Source organism: Pipra filicauda, unplaced genomic scaffold (genome assembly GCF_003945595.2).
Source record: "Pipra filicauda isolate LSUMZ 115617 unplaced genomic scaffold, ASM394559v2 scaffold125_size2111803_pilon, whole genome shotgun sequence".
Taxonomy (NCBI): Eukaryota; Metazoa; Chordata; class Aves; order Passeriformes; family Pipridae; genus Pipra; species Pipra filicauda.
In genome coordinates, this window is record NW_024103718.1 from 886347 (window position 1) to 904945 (window position 18599).

The window sequence follows — 18599 nt, forward strand, 5'->3', positions numbered from 1 at the left end:
GACAGCAAGAGGAAAGCAAAAGCAGGGAATTCAGAGAGCTACTCCTTCTAATTTTCAGGTTTTGGAAGGATACATCCCTCACCGACTAACTTACGGTTCACTTTAGACTTCGTGCTGCCTAGTGGGGCTCTCCTTTACTGAGATATTTGGAGCCACAGGCATTCTTAAATTTGCGTTTATTTTCTTTAAGAATCTATATGCGCAAGAAAAATATATGAGCTTCCACGCAGCTTGAGTTCCAGACACATCTCTCTAGTTGCCATGGATTGCACCTAATCAAGATCTTTGTATGGTATGTGCAGCTGTCTAGGAATTAATATGATTCTTCAGACAAATATATAATTTCATTGGGAATATAGGTCATGAATGAGCACAAAATTCTTCAGCATTGCTAAGAGTTTGTCCATAGGGTCTTCTACAGAAAGTCCTGAGTTTGTATTTCATAGCGTTAGCCATGCCATGCAAGATGTAGCTTCAGAGACGAAACCACATTAGTGTAGCAGCACACTTGAGTTGTTGAATTCTGTTAGGCATCTGTATTCATGCTGATAATGTAGCTTTGGATCTAGCTTTGTCTGGAAAGACTGTACAGATCAATCCTTAGAGGTTTTATCTCCCTCCTAGCAGAAGGAGAAGGATGGGGTGAGGGCTGATATGTAATTTCTTACCCTTTAATGTAGATGCAACCTGTGTCTTGTTCTGTGTGGAATTTTTACAAGGGCATGTAATGATAGGACAAGGGAGAATGGCTTTAAACTGAAAGATAGTAGGTTTAAACTGGATATTGAGTCCATCATCAGCAAATTTGCTGATGACACCAAACTGGGAGGGAGTGTCGACCTGCTGGAAGGCAGGAGGGCTCTGCAGAGGGATCTGGATAGACTTGAGAGATGGGCTGATTCCAATGGGATGAAGTTCAATAAAGCCAAGTGCCGGGTCCTGCACTTTGGCCACAACAACCCCCTGCAGCGCTACAGGCTGGGCACAGAGTGGCTGGAAAGCAGCCAGGCCGAAAGGGACCTGGGGGTACTAATTGACAGGAAGCTCAACATGAGCCAACAGTGTGCCCAGGTGGCCAAGAAGGCCAATGGGATCTTGTCCTGTATCAAAATTGCGTGGCCAGCAGGAGCAGGGAAGTGATCCTTCCCCTGTACTCTGCGTTGGTGAGGCCACACCTTGAGTATTGTGTTCAGTTCTGGGCCCCTCAGTTCAGAAAGGATAGTGAGGTGCTGGAGCGGGTCCAGAGAAGAGCAACAAGGCTGGTGAAGGGACTGGAGCATAAGTCCTATGGGGAGAGGCTGAGGGAGCTGGGGTTGTTTAGCCTGGAGAAGAGGAGGCTCAGAGTTGACCTCATCACCGTCTATAACTACCTGAAGGGAAGTTCTAGCCAGGTGGGGGTTGGTCTCTTCTCTCAGGCACTCAGCAATAGGACAAGGGGGCACGGGCTTAAGCTCCGCCAGGGGAGATTTAAGTTGGATATCAGGAGAAAATTCTTTATAGAGAGAGTAATCAGGCATTGGAATGGGCTGCCCAGAGAGGTGGTGGATTCACCATCCCTGGAGATTTTTAAACGCAGATTGGACGTGGCCCTGAGTGCCATGATCTAGTAAATGGACTGGATTTGGACCAAGGGTTGGACTCGATGATCTCGGAGGTCTTTTCCAACCCAATCGATTCTATGATTCTATGATTCTATGATTCTATGATTCTATGATTAGGAAGAATTTTTCTTTACTGTGAGAGTGGTAAGGCACTGGAACAAGTTGCACAGAGAGGTTTTGGGTGCCCCATGCCTGGAAGTGTTCAGGGCCAGGTTGGGCAGATATTTGAGAAAACTGGTCTAGTGGATGGTGTCCCTGCCCATAGCAGGAGCATGGGAACTAGATGGTCTTTAAGGTCCCTTCTAACTCAAAACATTCTGTGATTCTATGAAACATGGAATTGCACTGTTTGACTTGTGACAGCATTTCATGATTTTGTAGATCTGCATGCATACACTACTCTGTCTGCTATTCTAAATTTGCCTCCATTTGGAAACTATTTTAATTTGACATTTTTATGTGGTGGGGAGGTTATTTTCCCTAGAATTATTTTGATCTTCAGTGTCATAAGTCATGTGATCATGTAATTTTGATACAGCTTGCTGTGAAACCTCAACATTTGTTACTTTTGCCTTTAAGAAACACTTTCATGCATGTGGTCTTGCATGGGTTTTATGTATAGAAAATAGCTGTATCCATCTGTACTACAATTTTTCAGATCAAGGTCTTTTAGGGGGAAAATGCCTATGAAAATAATTGCGTTTGTAATACAGAATCAGAAGCATGGAATCACAGACTACTTTGGGTTGGAAGGGACTTCTAAAGGACATTTAGTTCAATCCCCCTGCAGTGAGCAGGAACTTCTTCAACCTGTTCCATTGTTTCATCACTCTCATAATAAAAAATGTCTTCCTTATATCTAGTCTGAATCTACACTCCTTTAGTTTAAAACCATTTTGCCCTGTCCTATCAACATGTTGCACTTGGCTTCTCTTGACATTTGAGGTGGGGATTGTTTGGTTTTGCGTGGAGATTTTATTGTTCTTTTGAACACTGAACCTCTCCTCAGCAGTGGTGGCTTTTTTAGGGTAAGTCTGAATTGTCTTTCAATTAGATACTAAAAGTGAGGTGGGGTTCTGTGTATGATTTTATATGTATTTCTTATACTGCATAAACTATTCAGTTTGTGAATAGTTTTCCCTTGTGTCATGAAATTTCTTGGGAAAATACATTTCTTTTTCATTAATTGCAGCTATAAATAAAGTAGTGGCGAAACAGATAGAGATGAGTGTAATGTTTCCTGTTGTGATCTTTGAGACAGGATGGATGAATGAGTCATTCATTTAAGTAGCAGTGATGATAACGAAGGCTTCAAGGAAGATATTAAATTCTGTCATTGTGATCTGCCTGTGCTCAGACTCCAGATCCTGAAAGTGACAATCCCAGAATGCCCAGGTCTGCTGCAGCACAGTCTGCTCTGGCAGACTTGCCTGCTGCTGCCTTGCCTTGCCTTGTTGACCCCTTTTACCATCAAAAATTCTGAAAGCCAGACCATTACTGTGCAAAGTGGAGAGCCCTGACGTCTCTGGCAGTGATGCTGAAATGCTGGGGAGAAGGCAGGGCTGCTGCTCTTGGGAAGGAAACAGAGAGTGACTAACTTTATTTCTGTAAGTGTGTGCACTTCAAGAGTTTTGATGTGGTTTTTTATGCTACTGATGTTATAGTACATGTGGTGGCTGCTTGTTTTCAGCTGATGTCTCCACTGCTCTTTTTTCTCTCACAACTGAGTATCAGTTTCTGCCCTTGTCTTATCTACAATTTCCGCCCCCTATAACTTATGCCTCCCACTATTTCTCACAGAAAAATAATGAGTTCTGGTGATTATTTTCCCTATTTTTACCCATTCCTTCAGCCACAAGCCTCACTAGCCTCCCAGCTCCAGGAGGGGTAAATGAAAATAGCAATGAAATTAGTAATTCTTCTGTGGCAGACTCTTATTTGCTGCTGTCAATACTCTGCCATAACTCAAGTTCCTCGGGAGAAGGGTTAAAATCCAAGCAATTACTAGAACTTTACATCTTCCTGCACAGGAATTTAATAACACACCAGTCTTTCCGTTGCATGGAGCTACTGAGAGGAGGCTTAAATATAATTTTCTTATGACTGTATTAGCAAAGAGGAGCCAAACCACCTTCTTTTATGAAATAAATGCTCTTTAGATCATTACTACTTGCTGTTATTAGAAAACCAAACCAAACAAAACAATAGATTTGTAGAATTAATTGCTTCTAAGCATAGAATTTAAACTGTTTCTTTTATATGTCTGAGTAATTTCAGGTACTTTTCTCTATAACAGCAGTAAAAGATCCCACACTCATGCTAAATTTAAAGCCATTTTGACAAATTTAAAGTGGTAATACCAGACCCATTTTGTTTCTCTAGTTAAATGTTTATGGTAAGTGTGGAATACTCTGTCTAGGCCTAATTTCCAGCTGAAATCAGGTATGACAGAGATTGTCAAACTCATTGTGTTCAATCTGGTTGGCAGTAATGTGAGAGGGGAGATGTTCAGTTTTTTTCTTATTTGCTAAAGAGAACTCTGACATTTCCTGGAAAAGGACTGGGATGAATTTTTGACAGTCTGTAAAAATCCATAAAAGTAAACACAACTTTAGCATGCTAAAATCCAAGATGGCATCCTGGTGCTGGAACAATGTTTCTCACAACTGGGATTTGCCTTCTGTCTGTTCTCTCATATCACTTCAATCCCTCACAGTGAAAGTCATGAAAAACAGTGCTACTTTACACACGTTCCAAAGCTTCCTGGTTCATCTCCAGTGCTTGTTGTAGATATGTGGGTCCAGGTGCAAGCTTAACAGCTGAGTTTGGCTCCAGGGACAGCCATCTTCTCCTTCTTGCAGGACATGGGGAGTTGTGGTTTTTTTTCATAACACAGCTTTGCATGCTGACTGCTTTTAATACACTGGTTGCTAATGCTCTTCTTCTTAGGTGTTGTAATCCTGCTTCTTCCTTGTAGACAAGTAAGTGGATTGCTAATGAAGGTGCAACCATGCACTGTGATCCTGAATGCCCTCTCTAATTATAACAAGTAAGCAAAGAGTAACAGTAATTTTTACTGAAAGGAAGATCTAGCTTGATTAGACAACCAAGTGGGAACATTTTTTCTTCAGGTCTGTACAGTCTCTAATTGTGCCACCATGCTTCCCATGTGTTATGGCCACCACTCAATCCTTATGAGCCATGGCAGTTCAGAGGTGGTTTAGTGCCAGTGTATAAGTAGTAAGGCGGCTATAGCAGTGACAGAAAAATTGTTCTTAGACAAGAAAAATCAGCTGAACCATGGTGGTGCAGGAAATAGTGTTTCTTTCTGTAGACTCAACAGTCTGTACAGTGATACATTGCTTCATAGTTCAGCAAGGTGAAGGTCTTGATTAATCTGAGCTGTCTTCCTATGGAAACAGGGTCTGTTTTTTTATTATTATGGAAAATGTGTTGGCTCTTTCCATAGATAAAGTACTTTTGACTTGGACAGGAATTCTTTTGCTTTTAGAGGACAATATAGCATTTCTCTCTCTTCACACCACTGCTTGACCTAGATGTTGTGTTTTAATTCTCTTTTAATGACACTTTCCTTCAAATTGGAAAAATTTTCCTGAGAACACCTGGGTTTCACTTTTCTGGAGCATCTTCCTTAGAATTACTCATCCTCACCCCTTTGGCATACTTTTGTATTTTCAAGATTGATTTGCCTCATTTTGCTGAATGGGCGTCACAGGTTCTCCTTACTTTGTTCTTTTGTTTGGCAGATCATTTCACTTTCTATTTTCTCACCATCACCCACTTATTTTTCTGTGAGCTCTGATGCCTACCTGCCTCCCTTATCTGTTCCTTAGCGATAAGAGCAGACCTATTGCTCTCTACAACTACTTGAAAGGAGGTCGTAGCAAGGTGGGAGTTAGTCTCTTCTCCCAGGTAACAAGCTATAAGATGAGAGGAAATGGCCTCAAGTTGCACCAGGGAGTGGTTTAGCTTGGATATTAGGAAAAATTTCTTCACCAAAAGGCTGGTCAGGCAGTGGAACAGGCTGCCCAAGGAAATGCTTGAGTCACTATCCCTGGAGGTATTTAAAAGACATATAGCTATTGCACTTAGAGACATGTTTTAATGGTGGACTCTGCAGTGCTGGGTTAATGGCTGGACTTGATGTTCTTAAGGGTCTTTTCCAACCTAAATGATTCTGTGATTCAGTGATTTGCAGACATCTTTGCTTTTCTTTCCTTCCAGTTCACATTTGAATTTCTCAGGGTGTTTGGAACACTCCAAACTCATTGTTCAAGCTTATTCTTTTGTGTCCTAACTTCATGGCCAAAAGTTTTCTGTTCTTCTCATCTAAGAATGTGCTGTCAAAATCCTTTTTTTTTTTTTGTCAGATTTACGAGTTTTCAGTATATCCGACCTTAACTCTTGTATTATTTTACTACCCACCCAAATTTTGCCTTCATCCTCATCTGTGCCTTTAGTCTTGGGACTTTAGTTCTTTGGTGAAACCTGTTAGATTACATTTCTTACAGATACATATTCTAGAGAATGCTTACCATAGTGTAACTAGATGTAATGGTCTTCTCATCATGTCTTATCTTCTTCTGCCTTGGCAACCATTTGGATAACTTTTCCTGCTCCTACCTTTAAATGCAAGAACACTAAAAAGTGGGAAAAAGCTCCCAGAGACCTCTCACACCTCTCAATTCATCTGAAATCTCCACTGCGTTTCTGCTTTGTTGACTTTCCCTGTTTTACCAGTGAGATTTTTATGACTAAAAAAGTACTAGAATTACCTTCTGTAGGTTTATTTCAAAAACCTGGTTTATGTGAAGGATTGAGTTCTTTCTTTCCTCTCTGCTGGAGTAACATTGCTCTAAAGTTGCAAAGAACTGTTCCTAAATAGCTACAGTGGGTAGGGAGTTGCATCTGTGTTCAGATTTCTGTAATAGTGACTACTATCTCTGGGAACAATATGTTCTCCATACATTCAGTAGTGGGAAATAGGAAGTTTTAGCTTGCAATTTAGTGGACCTGTTTAGAAGAAGTACTTTGGGGGACACAAATTGCTACAGCAAGTGGCTTTGATGCATTCTTTCTCTTTTTCTATCCAGAAAGATAAAATCACTTAGGCTTCACTCAATAGGCCCAGATTTCTCCTCTAAGTTGATATTTTGCTTAGCAGTTTTTTTTTTTTTTAGAAACTGTTGCAGTGAATATTGCTTTTTCCTTGAAGGATTATTTTTTTTTTTTTAGCCAGCAATCTCATTTCTGATGAAGTTTTAAATATTTAATAAAGCAATTGGTCTGTAGAAAGCACTATTTGCATTGTCTTTGTGTTTTACATGATGACTGAGAAGATTGACAAAGCAGAATTTTGTGTAATATCTATACTTATTTCCAAAACAGCAGAGGAGAGATGTTTTCAATTTTGCATAGAATTCCCTACAGTACTTATCAGGCTTTACAGTCTTAACCTTTTTAATCAGTTGTAAAAGATCCTCTTACTCTCTGATTTATATAATAGACCTTAGCTTTTCTATTTTTTGCTTCATTTGACTTCAGAATGTTTCCAAGGCTATAAAAAATTGACATTTTGGTAATCTTATTTTCATCTTAAATTTTTCCATGGATCAATGTTGACAACATTATCACTTTTGAAACAGTGACTTTTAAAGACAGAAAAGATTAGACAAAATCCTTAAAACAAAAGACATACAATATTTAATATTAAACATATTAATGAAATTTTCCTCAAAACCTTATTGACTGAAGTTTTCAAGGGATTAGTCATGTGTTTTGAATTCTCCAGCTGCTGGAGAACTTTTAAAGTTTTCTGGGGAACACTGGGGACTCTTTCTTCTCTCTCCTTCCCTCTTATAAGAGAGGAAATACGGGAAGAACTGCAAGTTATATAAAACTTCCCTGGCACTCCCAGAGGTTCATCTTGTGTGGTAGTCTACTTGTCCCTGCACTAATGTGAAACATAAATTCTTGATTCCTAGTATCCATTCAGTTTCAAGTACTTCTTTTGCCCATAGGTGGTGTTTCCTCTTGTCCTATCCAGAGGGCTGAGGCTCTTCCAGACAATCAATATTTTCAGTGGGCTGCTCCACTGAGAACAGACACAGACTGCTGCATTTTGTGTCTACGACTTAAGCACACACGTAAATCTGTGGCAGAATGAAAATCTGTCAAAATGAAGGTCAGTTTCAGCCAAACCAGAAATCTTGGCAGGAACATGTCTTATTTCACAGTGATCCTTCTAGAAATTTTGGGGCTAATTCACACTATAAACCTCATTTCTTGCTCTCAGAACTAGCAAGAATATTAAGGTATAGGCATTTGTTTTAGAATTGAGCTCTTCATAACACCTTCTTTTGTTAACAAAGTGAAATAAAATGCCTACATTTTAGTGTTTCAGAGCACTATTGTGTTTGTCAGGAAGGTTTGGAGACTGATCTGTAATTCAGATGTCAATCCAAATTTTCTGTGACAGAGGTAGCGAAGCTCTCACTACTAGGCTTTGATGACTTGTTGTACGTATTTCAACTAGCTTGAAAACTGCCATCACTAATTGCTGGGTTTTATTCAGGTCATCCAAACATCATAAATACGTGCAGCTCCTAATTATACCTGTTCTCTCTACCTCTGTCTTACCAGTGTCTGTGTCAGTGCATGAGGTTGTATCAAGACATATGCTCAGTGTTACTTTCAAGGACTTTAAATAAGTACTCACCTGTAGAGTGATATATAATGTGCCTGGCTAGTCCTTTGATAACTCTTGGGTCACTGGTTTGTTATTGCCATGCACTCTTCTTGAAATATGTAAACTCAGGGTTACCTGCAACAAAGAATTTACTACTGATACTTGAAGTCATACAGTGGGGAAATAAAGGATTGTGTTGTTTTCTAAAGATAAAGTTTGCATTTAAAAATCTGTTAGTCCTTCATTCAAACTGCTTCAAAAGCTGTTATTTCTTCATTCCATATTATGCACTTTTCCTCAGAGACAACCTTTTTGGGTGCCAGGAAGAAACATTATTTCTCAGATGACATTACATTTGGGGAAAAGATTTTAAGAGCTGTAAGACACTGTCTCTATGACAGATTAAATAGAGAGCCTTGAAATGAGAAGCTAGTCCACAATCTGGTCAGTTGGCAACAAAAAAGGAAAAATTTGCTTAAAGAGTGAAGGGCAAGAGCATTTTAACTTGGAGCAACTCAATAGATGATGCAGTTGCTAGGTAATGTCTTTCGTTTCTGCAAAAAGTCTTTAGGTGAAAGCTAATCAATAAGGTAGATACAGTGTGATGTCATTGGTTGCCATGGTTTCTGAACTTAGCAGTCTTTTATCTGCAAATAATATTGATGGTTGCTATGCAGTTGAATATTTTCATATTTTTTTTTGCCATTATAAAGCTCTTTAATCTTAGCTAAAGCTTCAAAGAGCAGAGCACTTAAGAGTTTAAATGTTTTAATAGATAGGCTTCTATTACAACCCTAAAATATCTTGAATTTTACTACCTAATAAACAGTAGGCATCAGGAGGAAGTGAACAAGGTTAACATTTTGATGATTAAATTTCCACAAAGCGGTTGACATTTTCTAGTAAATTAATCTGCAAATTAAATATCTCTGTGGAATTAGTGCTATGACTCATTACATGGCAGATCATGTTAAAAAAAAAGGGGTAAGCAGTCAGTCCTCCGGATGATAAGGCAGTCAAATGTATAAAGCTCTAAATGTCTCAGAAACCATCATGGCTTCTTGAACAATGGCTTTGTGTTTTATGTATCTTTCACTGTTGGATTGTTCCTCTTCATGAACTTGGCTTTGGCTAGAAAATATTTTATAGCAGCTTATGCTAATCATTGAAGAGTTGGACAGGCTGAAAGGGAAATGAGACTTATTTTTCCTGATAGTTGTCGAGGTGAAGGGAAAGCATTTCCAAATCAGATCCTTTAAATCAAACATAACTTCATTCTTAATATTCTATGGAGAAGACGTTAGTTTTAGTAAAATGCTGTGTATCCTTTGCTTGATTTATTGGATCTCTTTACAGTAGTTTTTCTTGATAGTTTGAGTTCTTGAAAGCATTTTGGAGGGAAAAAAATGAAAAGAGATAAGGAGAGGAAGAGCAGTTAAAAATCAGATGATGGCTTGCTGAATTCTAGGATTTGTACATCTTCGGTGATGTTTACCATGCTGTCTAGTTTTTCTCTTTTTCCCCAATGTATTCCTTCTCCTCCTCTTCAATTTCCACTGTTCTCTGCCTTAACAACACATTTCTTTACAAAGTGTTTTGCCACCTTCTTTCTCGTCTTCTTCACACATCTCTCCTCTGTGTGGTGATATTGACTATCACCTTTCTTTCAAATGGAGAAGTAATTGCCTTCATAGTCCTACTTGTCTCCTTAATATAGTGAGTGAATTGGCAAGGATGCCTCCCAAATGGGAGAACCTGAGGAAGATGTCACCAGGAAAAGTGGTGCATACAACTAAAATCCTACTCCTGCAAAGTGGGCAGGGGTGTTCTTGATGATTCCTCTGCTGGAACTCCTCTAGAAATTCCCTGTCGGCCATGCAGAAACACAATAACAGCCTTCAAGGAGTGTATCCTCAAAGGAGTGCTACTGAGAGCAGGCAGATGGAGGAGATATGTCAGCTCCATGATGATCGCAAGTATCAAATTAACAGTCTCAAAAGGATACTAGCAATGCAGCAGTGTTTCTTATCCAAATGTTTAAAGAGAGGGAGGAGATAAAAAAAAAAAGAAAAAAGAAAGGCAGCCTGGAAAAGGAGATACAAATCAGTAGTGCTGATCAGCTAGAGCTTTAAATGACTATCTGATGGTAAATCTGTAAAGTGGTGCCATCGAGTGGAATTATCTAAAGAAGTATTTCACTCTAAGGCTGTCACAAAGAAAAAGCATTTACTTCAGATGTCATATGCCAACTGTGCAATCAGGCTTCCAGTCATACATGGTGTGTGTTCTAAAGCTGGGGGGCAAGTCTCAGCCATTTGCAATTGCTCTTGCATAATGCTAGCTTTTACGATACTAGATATTCGATTGCTTGTGCTGTTGTGAGAGTTTTGTTGTTTGGGATAACATACTTTTATTTCTTGAGATTTTTTTATTTTAGCATTACTTGTTTTTTGTGTTTTGGGGTGTTTTGTCCCCCTTATGAAAAAACTAAATTGTCAGACAATTTTTTAGTGCTCTTTCACATCATCAAGCAATTAAATCTGTAAAAGATTAAAAGAAACATACCTTTTCTGTCTGAGAAAATACCCACACCCCTAATTATATGATAGACAGTTGGGTATTTTGTGCCAATGAACAACTTTATAAAGCATACATACAATAGTGGAAAGTCTCAGGAAGCTTTAACAAAAGAATTGCTTAATTTGTGAATTTCTGCTGTGTTTTTTAGGCCAAATATTTGTGCCAACAGCCTTTACAAGACACTGAGTGTAGGTGATAAGTAGACATGGGAGTTTAAGTATCCACTCCTAAAAGAAAAGGATAAGAGAAACTGTACACATAAAATCTCCAGAGCCACCATGACATCACTGCATTGTACACACCTGTAAAGCCTTTCAAACTCTTCCCACCCTTTCACATGGGACTATGATGTTCCATGTAATACTGGTTGGCCCTGTGTCACTGAGAGCTTAACACAGGTTTGGAATAGGCTTTTCAAGCGTGATATGGAAATTAAAATAAAAACAAGTGTAACAGTAAAAGTATTTAGTGAAAGTATCCTGGCCTTTGAAGTCACATATGGGCCTGAGGTGAGATAATGCAATCTGGAATAAATTTTACCAGCTATAGCTACAAATCTTCAAAACGTATGATATAGTTACATCATAATAGTTGAATACAGTAATTTCAGCCCTGTTGGTAGTGCTGAATGTAGAAGATGATGAAGTTACTGCAGTTGAGGGGTGACTAGTAAGACTAAGAAAAATACAGATATTTAAGCCAGCTAGATGCTTCAGCTATTGTTGATGTTACTTAAATAAAAATCCCAGAACTTGCTGCTAGAAGTCGCTTCAGTGTATAAAATTCTTGAAAAAAAAGTAGTACAAAAATCTGAAGTTTGGAAATTACTTTAGATTTATTAAAGCAATTTTCATTTCACTATTATGTCTGTATGATTCAGCTAAGCTCTTCTCTGGAGCTTTTATATCTTTAGTTGAGGTCTTGGGTCAGTCATGCTGCAAATAATCTCTTTTTATGAGTAACTCAAGGCGTGTTTGCTTTCTGTAAAAGCAACTGATCTAGAAACAGAAAGTTAGTTCCCAATACAAATCTAAACAAGCAGTTCTTTTAATAATTGCAGAATGTTTTTTTCTTAGGTATGAGGAGATAAATGCACACATTTTTTTTCATAATGTACTGCAGAAAAACAAAAAAGGCTTGTTGCTTGAACATTCTGTGGAAAACACAATTTTCACCCAATTTTCAAGAGATCTTCACAAAAACAAGCCCTCCACCTCAAACCTGCAACAGCCTAATAGAGAAATCCTGTGTAGACTAAGCAAGGAAATCCTTTGTGGTTCTTGTAACTTGTACTGAGATAAGTTCATAATGCTTTTTTAGGAGAAGAAATATTTTCCCAGCATAACTAAAGACTACAGGTGACATGATTCATATCTTGCTCGCCTAAAATCCATGCAAGAAGCTAATCCCCAGATTTTCATCATTTGGGTGAAATCAGCCAGATATTCGTGTATTTAAAGAGGTTTTAAGGACACTTTTGCACGTATTTAAGATGCTTTCAAAGGTTCACTTTTTCTGGTACCTCACAAACTATCCAGCCAACCAGATCTAAGATTTGCCAGCATTTAAAACACAGTAAAAGGCAGATTTTTTTTTTTGTCTAGTCAGTACAATATTTTTATATGATTTTTTTAAGCCATTCTAGGTGTGGGAATTAATTCCAGGCTATTTTGGGAGTAGGACATGCAGAACACAGGATGCATAACTACTGAGAACTCTGTATTTGTTTTCTGTTTGAGTCTCTAAATTTCTCCACATTGATCAAGCTCAGCTGGAGTGTACTGTTCTTAGCACCTCTGACTGAACAAGACATGATGATATTGTCCACCCTATTTTTGGCAAGTATTGCATTTTGTTTGCCCATTTTGTGGTGCTGTTTATTCCCTCTACTGGTCTTTTTTTCTTCCACCATTCAACCAATGAATTTTCTTTTACCTTACCTGAAGCTGCTATATGGTATTACTTCCTTTAGTCAAATCTGCTTCCCCTCATCCACTAAGTCCCCTGAAACTTTATGATCTTCTGTACAAATCTTCCAACCCCTCTTCTCTGATTTGCCATTTCTGAACATTATTTTAAGCTCATCTTGTTCGCATCCAGCAATGAAATGAGTTCTGCTGGCAGAAAGACACAGCAGCTTTACTGAATGTGCTCAGGTTGCTTGAGATTACTTGATAACAAAGAAATTGCAATTTCTGATAGGCAATGCTTTCAGATGTTGAACCTGGGACAGCCACAGGGCAGAAAAGTCCTTCCTAAAAGCACATTCCCTTCTGTTTATCATTGGCCTGGAACACCATCTTTCCAGGATGACAATGAACCTGGTTTGCTTTTAGCACATTCTCAGTGCAATTTGGTACAGTATTTCTTACACATTAAAAAAAATAAATAAATAAAGAAAAAAAAATAGAAATAGTTTTATTTATTTGTTTTCATTTAGAAGATAAAAATTCAGCATCCTGCGCAGAAAAATCCTTTACGTTGTAGAGTTATAGACAGGAAAAGGCAATGAAGTACATCTTATTAATCTTAGTATATTCAGTGTTTATTTTTACATTGAAAGCTATTGCTATTTCTTCCTGATAATTTTGCTGGCAACAACAGGGTAAAAATTCTTTATTACACAAATTATATACTTCTATCACAGTCTTTTAAAATGAAAATTACCTGTACAAAGGAGATTTTCAGTCAGTCTACGTAGGCAGCTGGAGTTGGTTTGAATGCATGCAGCTAATGGTCACAGCAATTTGCATGGGAGCAGGTTTAATGTAAATCTAGGCACTGTTTACTTTACTTATGCTTTCATAAACGTTGGACATGAGGAATGAAAAAATGCTGTAGTAAATGGTGAATAAAATCAAAAGGCATTTTTTAGAATTCTAGAGTCAATTATCTAATGAACTAATGTGTTTTGATGAGATATGGCACCTTAATTCCCTTTAAAAACAAAAAACCCCAACCTAAACTGATCTTTTTTTCAATCTTCAAGTGCTAACAATTATTAGAAATAATTTAATACTCCTTCTGACATCAATGGGAGGAAAAAGTGTGAGAAAATACTAAAAGTGAGGGCAAATAAATGTCTTGTATAATTATTCTATTCTTAGAACCTTGCATTGCTATAGGTAGGTTAAGCTTTTCAACGCTAATAGCTAATACAACCTCCATCATAAAGCTCCCTTCATCTGAAGCCATCAGATTATGACATTTACTCTCCTTGTTTAGCTAGGAGGAGTGGATACCACTTGCTGTAAAATGTCTGAGGTCAACTGATTTCTTTTTACTCAAGTGTAGCTCTTGCACAGAAGGTTGAGAAGGTGCAGAATATTATAGTAATCCTGTATTTAATTGTTTCTGTATGTCCTGGAATTTAAAGAGAATTTAGGATGTGTTTGGCTTTCCCTGCATAATCAGGTTGCTATGGTAAACATATTATTCTATACAAAGAAAGAGCATGTTTAGTAAGGTACTAATCCTTTTCAGTACAATGCGAGCTTCAAATTATTTTTGAATGATTGAATTTATTTGGTAAGTGTTTTATCACAATAACTAAGAGAAGAACATCACAGAATAAGGTGTGGCTTCTGATATTTCAGTAGCACATACATCCTATGTAGTTAGCTGTTCAGAATCAATAGGACTTTAATTCTCAGTTAAACTATCTCCTCAGAATGAGCCTACCTTACACAATCTAACCAAAACCTCAGTACTTTTGGAGGCAAAATATTATTTTGAAGCCAGTAAAAAGTTGCAATTATTAAGTGCCACCACTAAATTAATTAACCTTGTTTCTAATGCTTATCTTGTAACATGTGTGAAAGTAAAGGAATGATAAACTAAATAACTTGTGTATCAATTTCAGCAGTGGTGTACTAAGCTACTGTAACTGTATCTTTGAATATTTAAAAGTGAAGAAATAGTTCAGAGAAATCAGAAATCCTTTTCTAGAGCACTTGCTGACTGAGGTTTTTGTCTATTTTCGAGACACTTTCAGTTCTGCCGATGTCTGGAGTCAGATGACCTAAACCATACTCTGAACTTAGGTGGGAGCCAGGCAAAATAAAATATGAAGCACAGATATTAACAAAGAGTTCAGGCTTTTTGAATATATGTGTTTGTGCTTTGTTCATTAGCTGAGAAGACTGAGAAAGTAAGACCTAAATTCCCTTTGAGCTTGTATCTCTTACCTGAAAAAATGTGCCCTATCTGTCTGGGGATGGGCATCCTTCCATTTTTCTACTGGTGAAACTGTTGCACGTTACACAAAATGAATAAACATTACTTGCAGCAAGAACCGAGAGGAACCTGTTCCCATTGCAGTGTAAGTGACTGGCCACTGGGCTCTCAGGTCACTCTGGCTTATTAAATTAAGCATTACAGAAGACAATGCTTAATTACAGAACATGCAGAATCCTCATTACAGGGCCTTCCTTTACTCATTCCTCTGGAGGATTTTCCATCTCTGATGACTCCTCTAATCAAAGCAACTTTTGCTTAAACTGATTTTATTATCCTTCAGGTATCCTCTTTATTATAGCAATAGCTGGCCAGGATACCACTGTTAAAGACTCTTTTTTGTTTATTTTATAGAGTCTTCACAGCAGGTGGGTCCTGTTCATCAGGTACTTCTCTGCCCATGGATGACTGACTGTTCTTTGGGACACCGTGATGTGACATATTTGCAAAAACAACCCTGTTGTCTAAGGTGGACGCATGGTGGAGAGCCCTAAATAGTGACAACTTAGACTCATTAAAATTCTCTGTATATTTAAGTACTAAGGAATTATTTTTTTTCAATTTCTAATTTGGCTCTTCTTGACAAATAGTTACAGCTAAGAGAATGAAGACAAATTCTTCTGTAGACAAACATATCTTAATTTTTGACATGATTACTAAACACAACTGTATTTAGTGATGTGGTAGATGCACTTTCTATAAGTTTCTTTCTGGAATGAATATCCCCATATAATTGCCAATGCAACATAGTTTTTAAACTATGTATATCATAAAGTTATCATGAAGTATTTGCTCTAATTCTCTTTATCAGCATGACTTTTTAAAAATTCTTGCACTTTATGTCCTTCTAGATTGAATTCTGGCATATAGAAGGTCAGCTCAAAAGTGTATTTGAGGCTTGGAGCAACTATAAAATCAACTGAGAATTTTTTTCCATAACTAATAAGATCCCCCACTACTCCAACTGAATTAGACTATTAAAAACAAACAAACAAACAAACACTAAGTAAAACCAAATCAAACCAAAACAAAACCTCCCAAATAAATATAATAAATTTACCTTATGGAAAAAAATATTAAGAATTATCTGCCAGTAGGTTAACCTAAAAGGTTTTATTGTCACAAAACTTACAGTTAGAAAACCTCCACTAAGGTTTTCATTCAGCAAAATATTTCCGAAAATGCTAAAAGAATTAATGTAGTGTGTGGTTAACTATCTGGTTACATATGAAAGGCTGCACTTGGAGAATTGTTTTTTTGTTTCTAGAAATATTTGCTCCTACTGTAAATTTGGGTTCAGTCAGTAGAGCAGTGGGCAGGCCCAGGCTGAGACTCACTCATGCTGTGATTAAGTTAAATCAAGAGGAGCAGGCTTTTCTGCATCCTAATCCATGTCTCTGGTGGGTTTTTTTTACACATAATAGTCTTTCCCATCAAATGTATTAGTTTGGTCCATGGTTTGGGTCATATTTAGAACATTCTCACACCAGTATTGCATTGAAACAATTTAAAAACTTACAGAGGCAAACCCTTAGAAGTTAGGGCCAGTGTTACCTGAAATGAGATTGTCTCAAATATATGCAATGTAAGACTGTCCTTGATATTAATTTTTTTCACACCTGACTATTTAGCACTTTCAGCACTGAGGATTTTGGAGTGGAAGATCTGTTGGAGCTTGGATAAATCCATTGGCCCTTTAAGCTCTGGGGAGCTCTCCTGTAAATAGGTTGATGGAAGGGGAGACTGACAAAGGTTGTGCTTTTGACTTCTGTTTCCTGAGATCTAGACAAGAAAAATTATAGGCATTTGTGCTTTCGAAATGCTTGACAGAGTATTTGATGAGTTATGTTTCTGCATGAATAGAGAGTATCTTAGATAACCCTGTGCGGAGACTATTTAATTCTGATCACATTAATATTGGAGTTTCTGAGATATGTGCTAAATATTTTAGATCAATTATAGAGGTTAATTATGCAGATAAGCATGGGCCATAGCTCAGTTATACTAAGTTCAGATATGAAAAGCATGCAATGCCAATGATTCCTTATTGTTGCTGTTTCCACTAAGATATAACAGTGACATACGGTCCTTCTGGTTGCCATGGAGGAGGAATTTGGTTTGCTATGTTTTTGTTTGATTCGGGTTTTTTTTAATCACGTTTATGTGCACACTTCAACTAATACAGGGTGACTTGTAGTTTGTCTTGGGGGGTAGAGTGTAGAATAAATTTAGGTTTTCATTTAATTTATTTTACTTCACTGAAATCATGACTCTATCAACTGTTTATTCTTACAGGGAGATGTGAATGCGGCCAATGCACTTGTTTCCCTCCAGGAGACAACAGAGTTCATGGCAAAAACTGTGAATGTGATGATCGACAGTGTGAAAATGCAGAAGGAGATGTCTGTGGGGGTATGTGTCCACTTAATAAAAATAAGAACATAGCATAAAATAACAATAACATAACTAAATCTTGACAGTTTATAACTTTCTGTTCTGCTTGATTTTATAACATGATGTCACTATATACGATTGGCATAATTAATTATTGCTAATAGATTGCAGATTTTTGTAAGAAACAATCTCTAGAAATATTGAATATGTTAGTGAATATTTATTTTAAGACTTCAGAAATACTAACACTGAAGTTGATTAAATAAAATTAGTGGCATAAATGTAAGTGCTGTAGTATATCCAAATTCTATCATTGTCCATTAGAGAAGAATACATTTGAAGACATTTGAAGAAGAATCTGAAATATTAGGTAATTTTACTTTGTGTTTAGTACACCTGATGTTTCACTATGTTGTAACACACCTAAAGGTATTAATGACCAGAAAAAATTTTAAATGTCTCATAGTCACTGACAGTGACTATGTTTTCTAAAAAAATCATAAGATATATCGTGAAAGAATCTAAAATGTCTGAGAGACAGTGTCATAGCAATTGTAGATGTAGATGGTTTATTTTAGTGTTGACTGTGAAAACCTCACTCAGGTAGTTTTGGATATGTAAATATATATATACCATATGGTATTTCAAAAGGAGGTGAGTAGTATTTATCTTAACTGCTGTCATTTTAGGTCTTACTGGCTTTATTTTTAAAATGATTCTTTGATTCTAAATATTAATAAAGTAGTTGGTATGAACAATGACACATTGTATTATATTCCTTATTTCTATGTAAGAAAAAACATACTGTTTCGTGATCCTTGTGTACATTAACAATTTTGACTACAGCAAATATTTCTTCATACTGTCTTCCATGCAGATTGTAGATATATATAGAAAATTGTGATTTGAATATCTAAACAGCCATAATAATAATTTATAACATTCAGAGTAATTCTGTAATAGGAATGTCTAGGAAAAGAATAATTTTGAAATTTAATTTTGTATAAAGGACATAAAAGTGCAGAAAAGCACTGAAAAGCTATGTGATATTTATTATCAACTAAATAGTTGGGAACCAA

The 18599-nt window shown here is 37.1% G+C and overlaps 1 protein-coding gene across 1 annotated transcript in view; it reads left to right on the plus strand.

Moving 5' to 3' along the window:
- The window catches only part of ITGBL1 (integrin subunit beta like 1), a 148672-nt gene that overhangs the window by 106282 nt on the left and 23791 nt on the right, over positions 1-18599 (plus strand). Inside the window, exon 8 of the mRNA XM_027730753.2 lies at positions 17422-17538. Within this exon, the coding sequence (XP_027586554.2) occupies positions 17422-17538 (117 nt within the window). The remainder of the gene's footprint in view (positions 1-17421; positions 17539-18599) is intronic.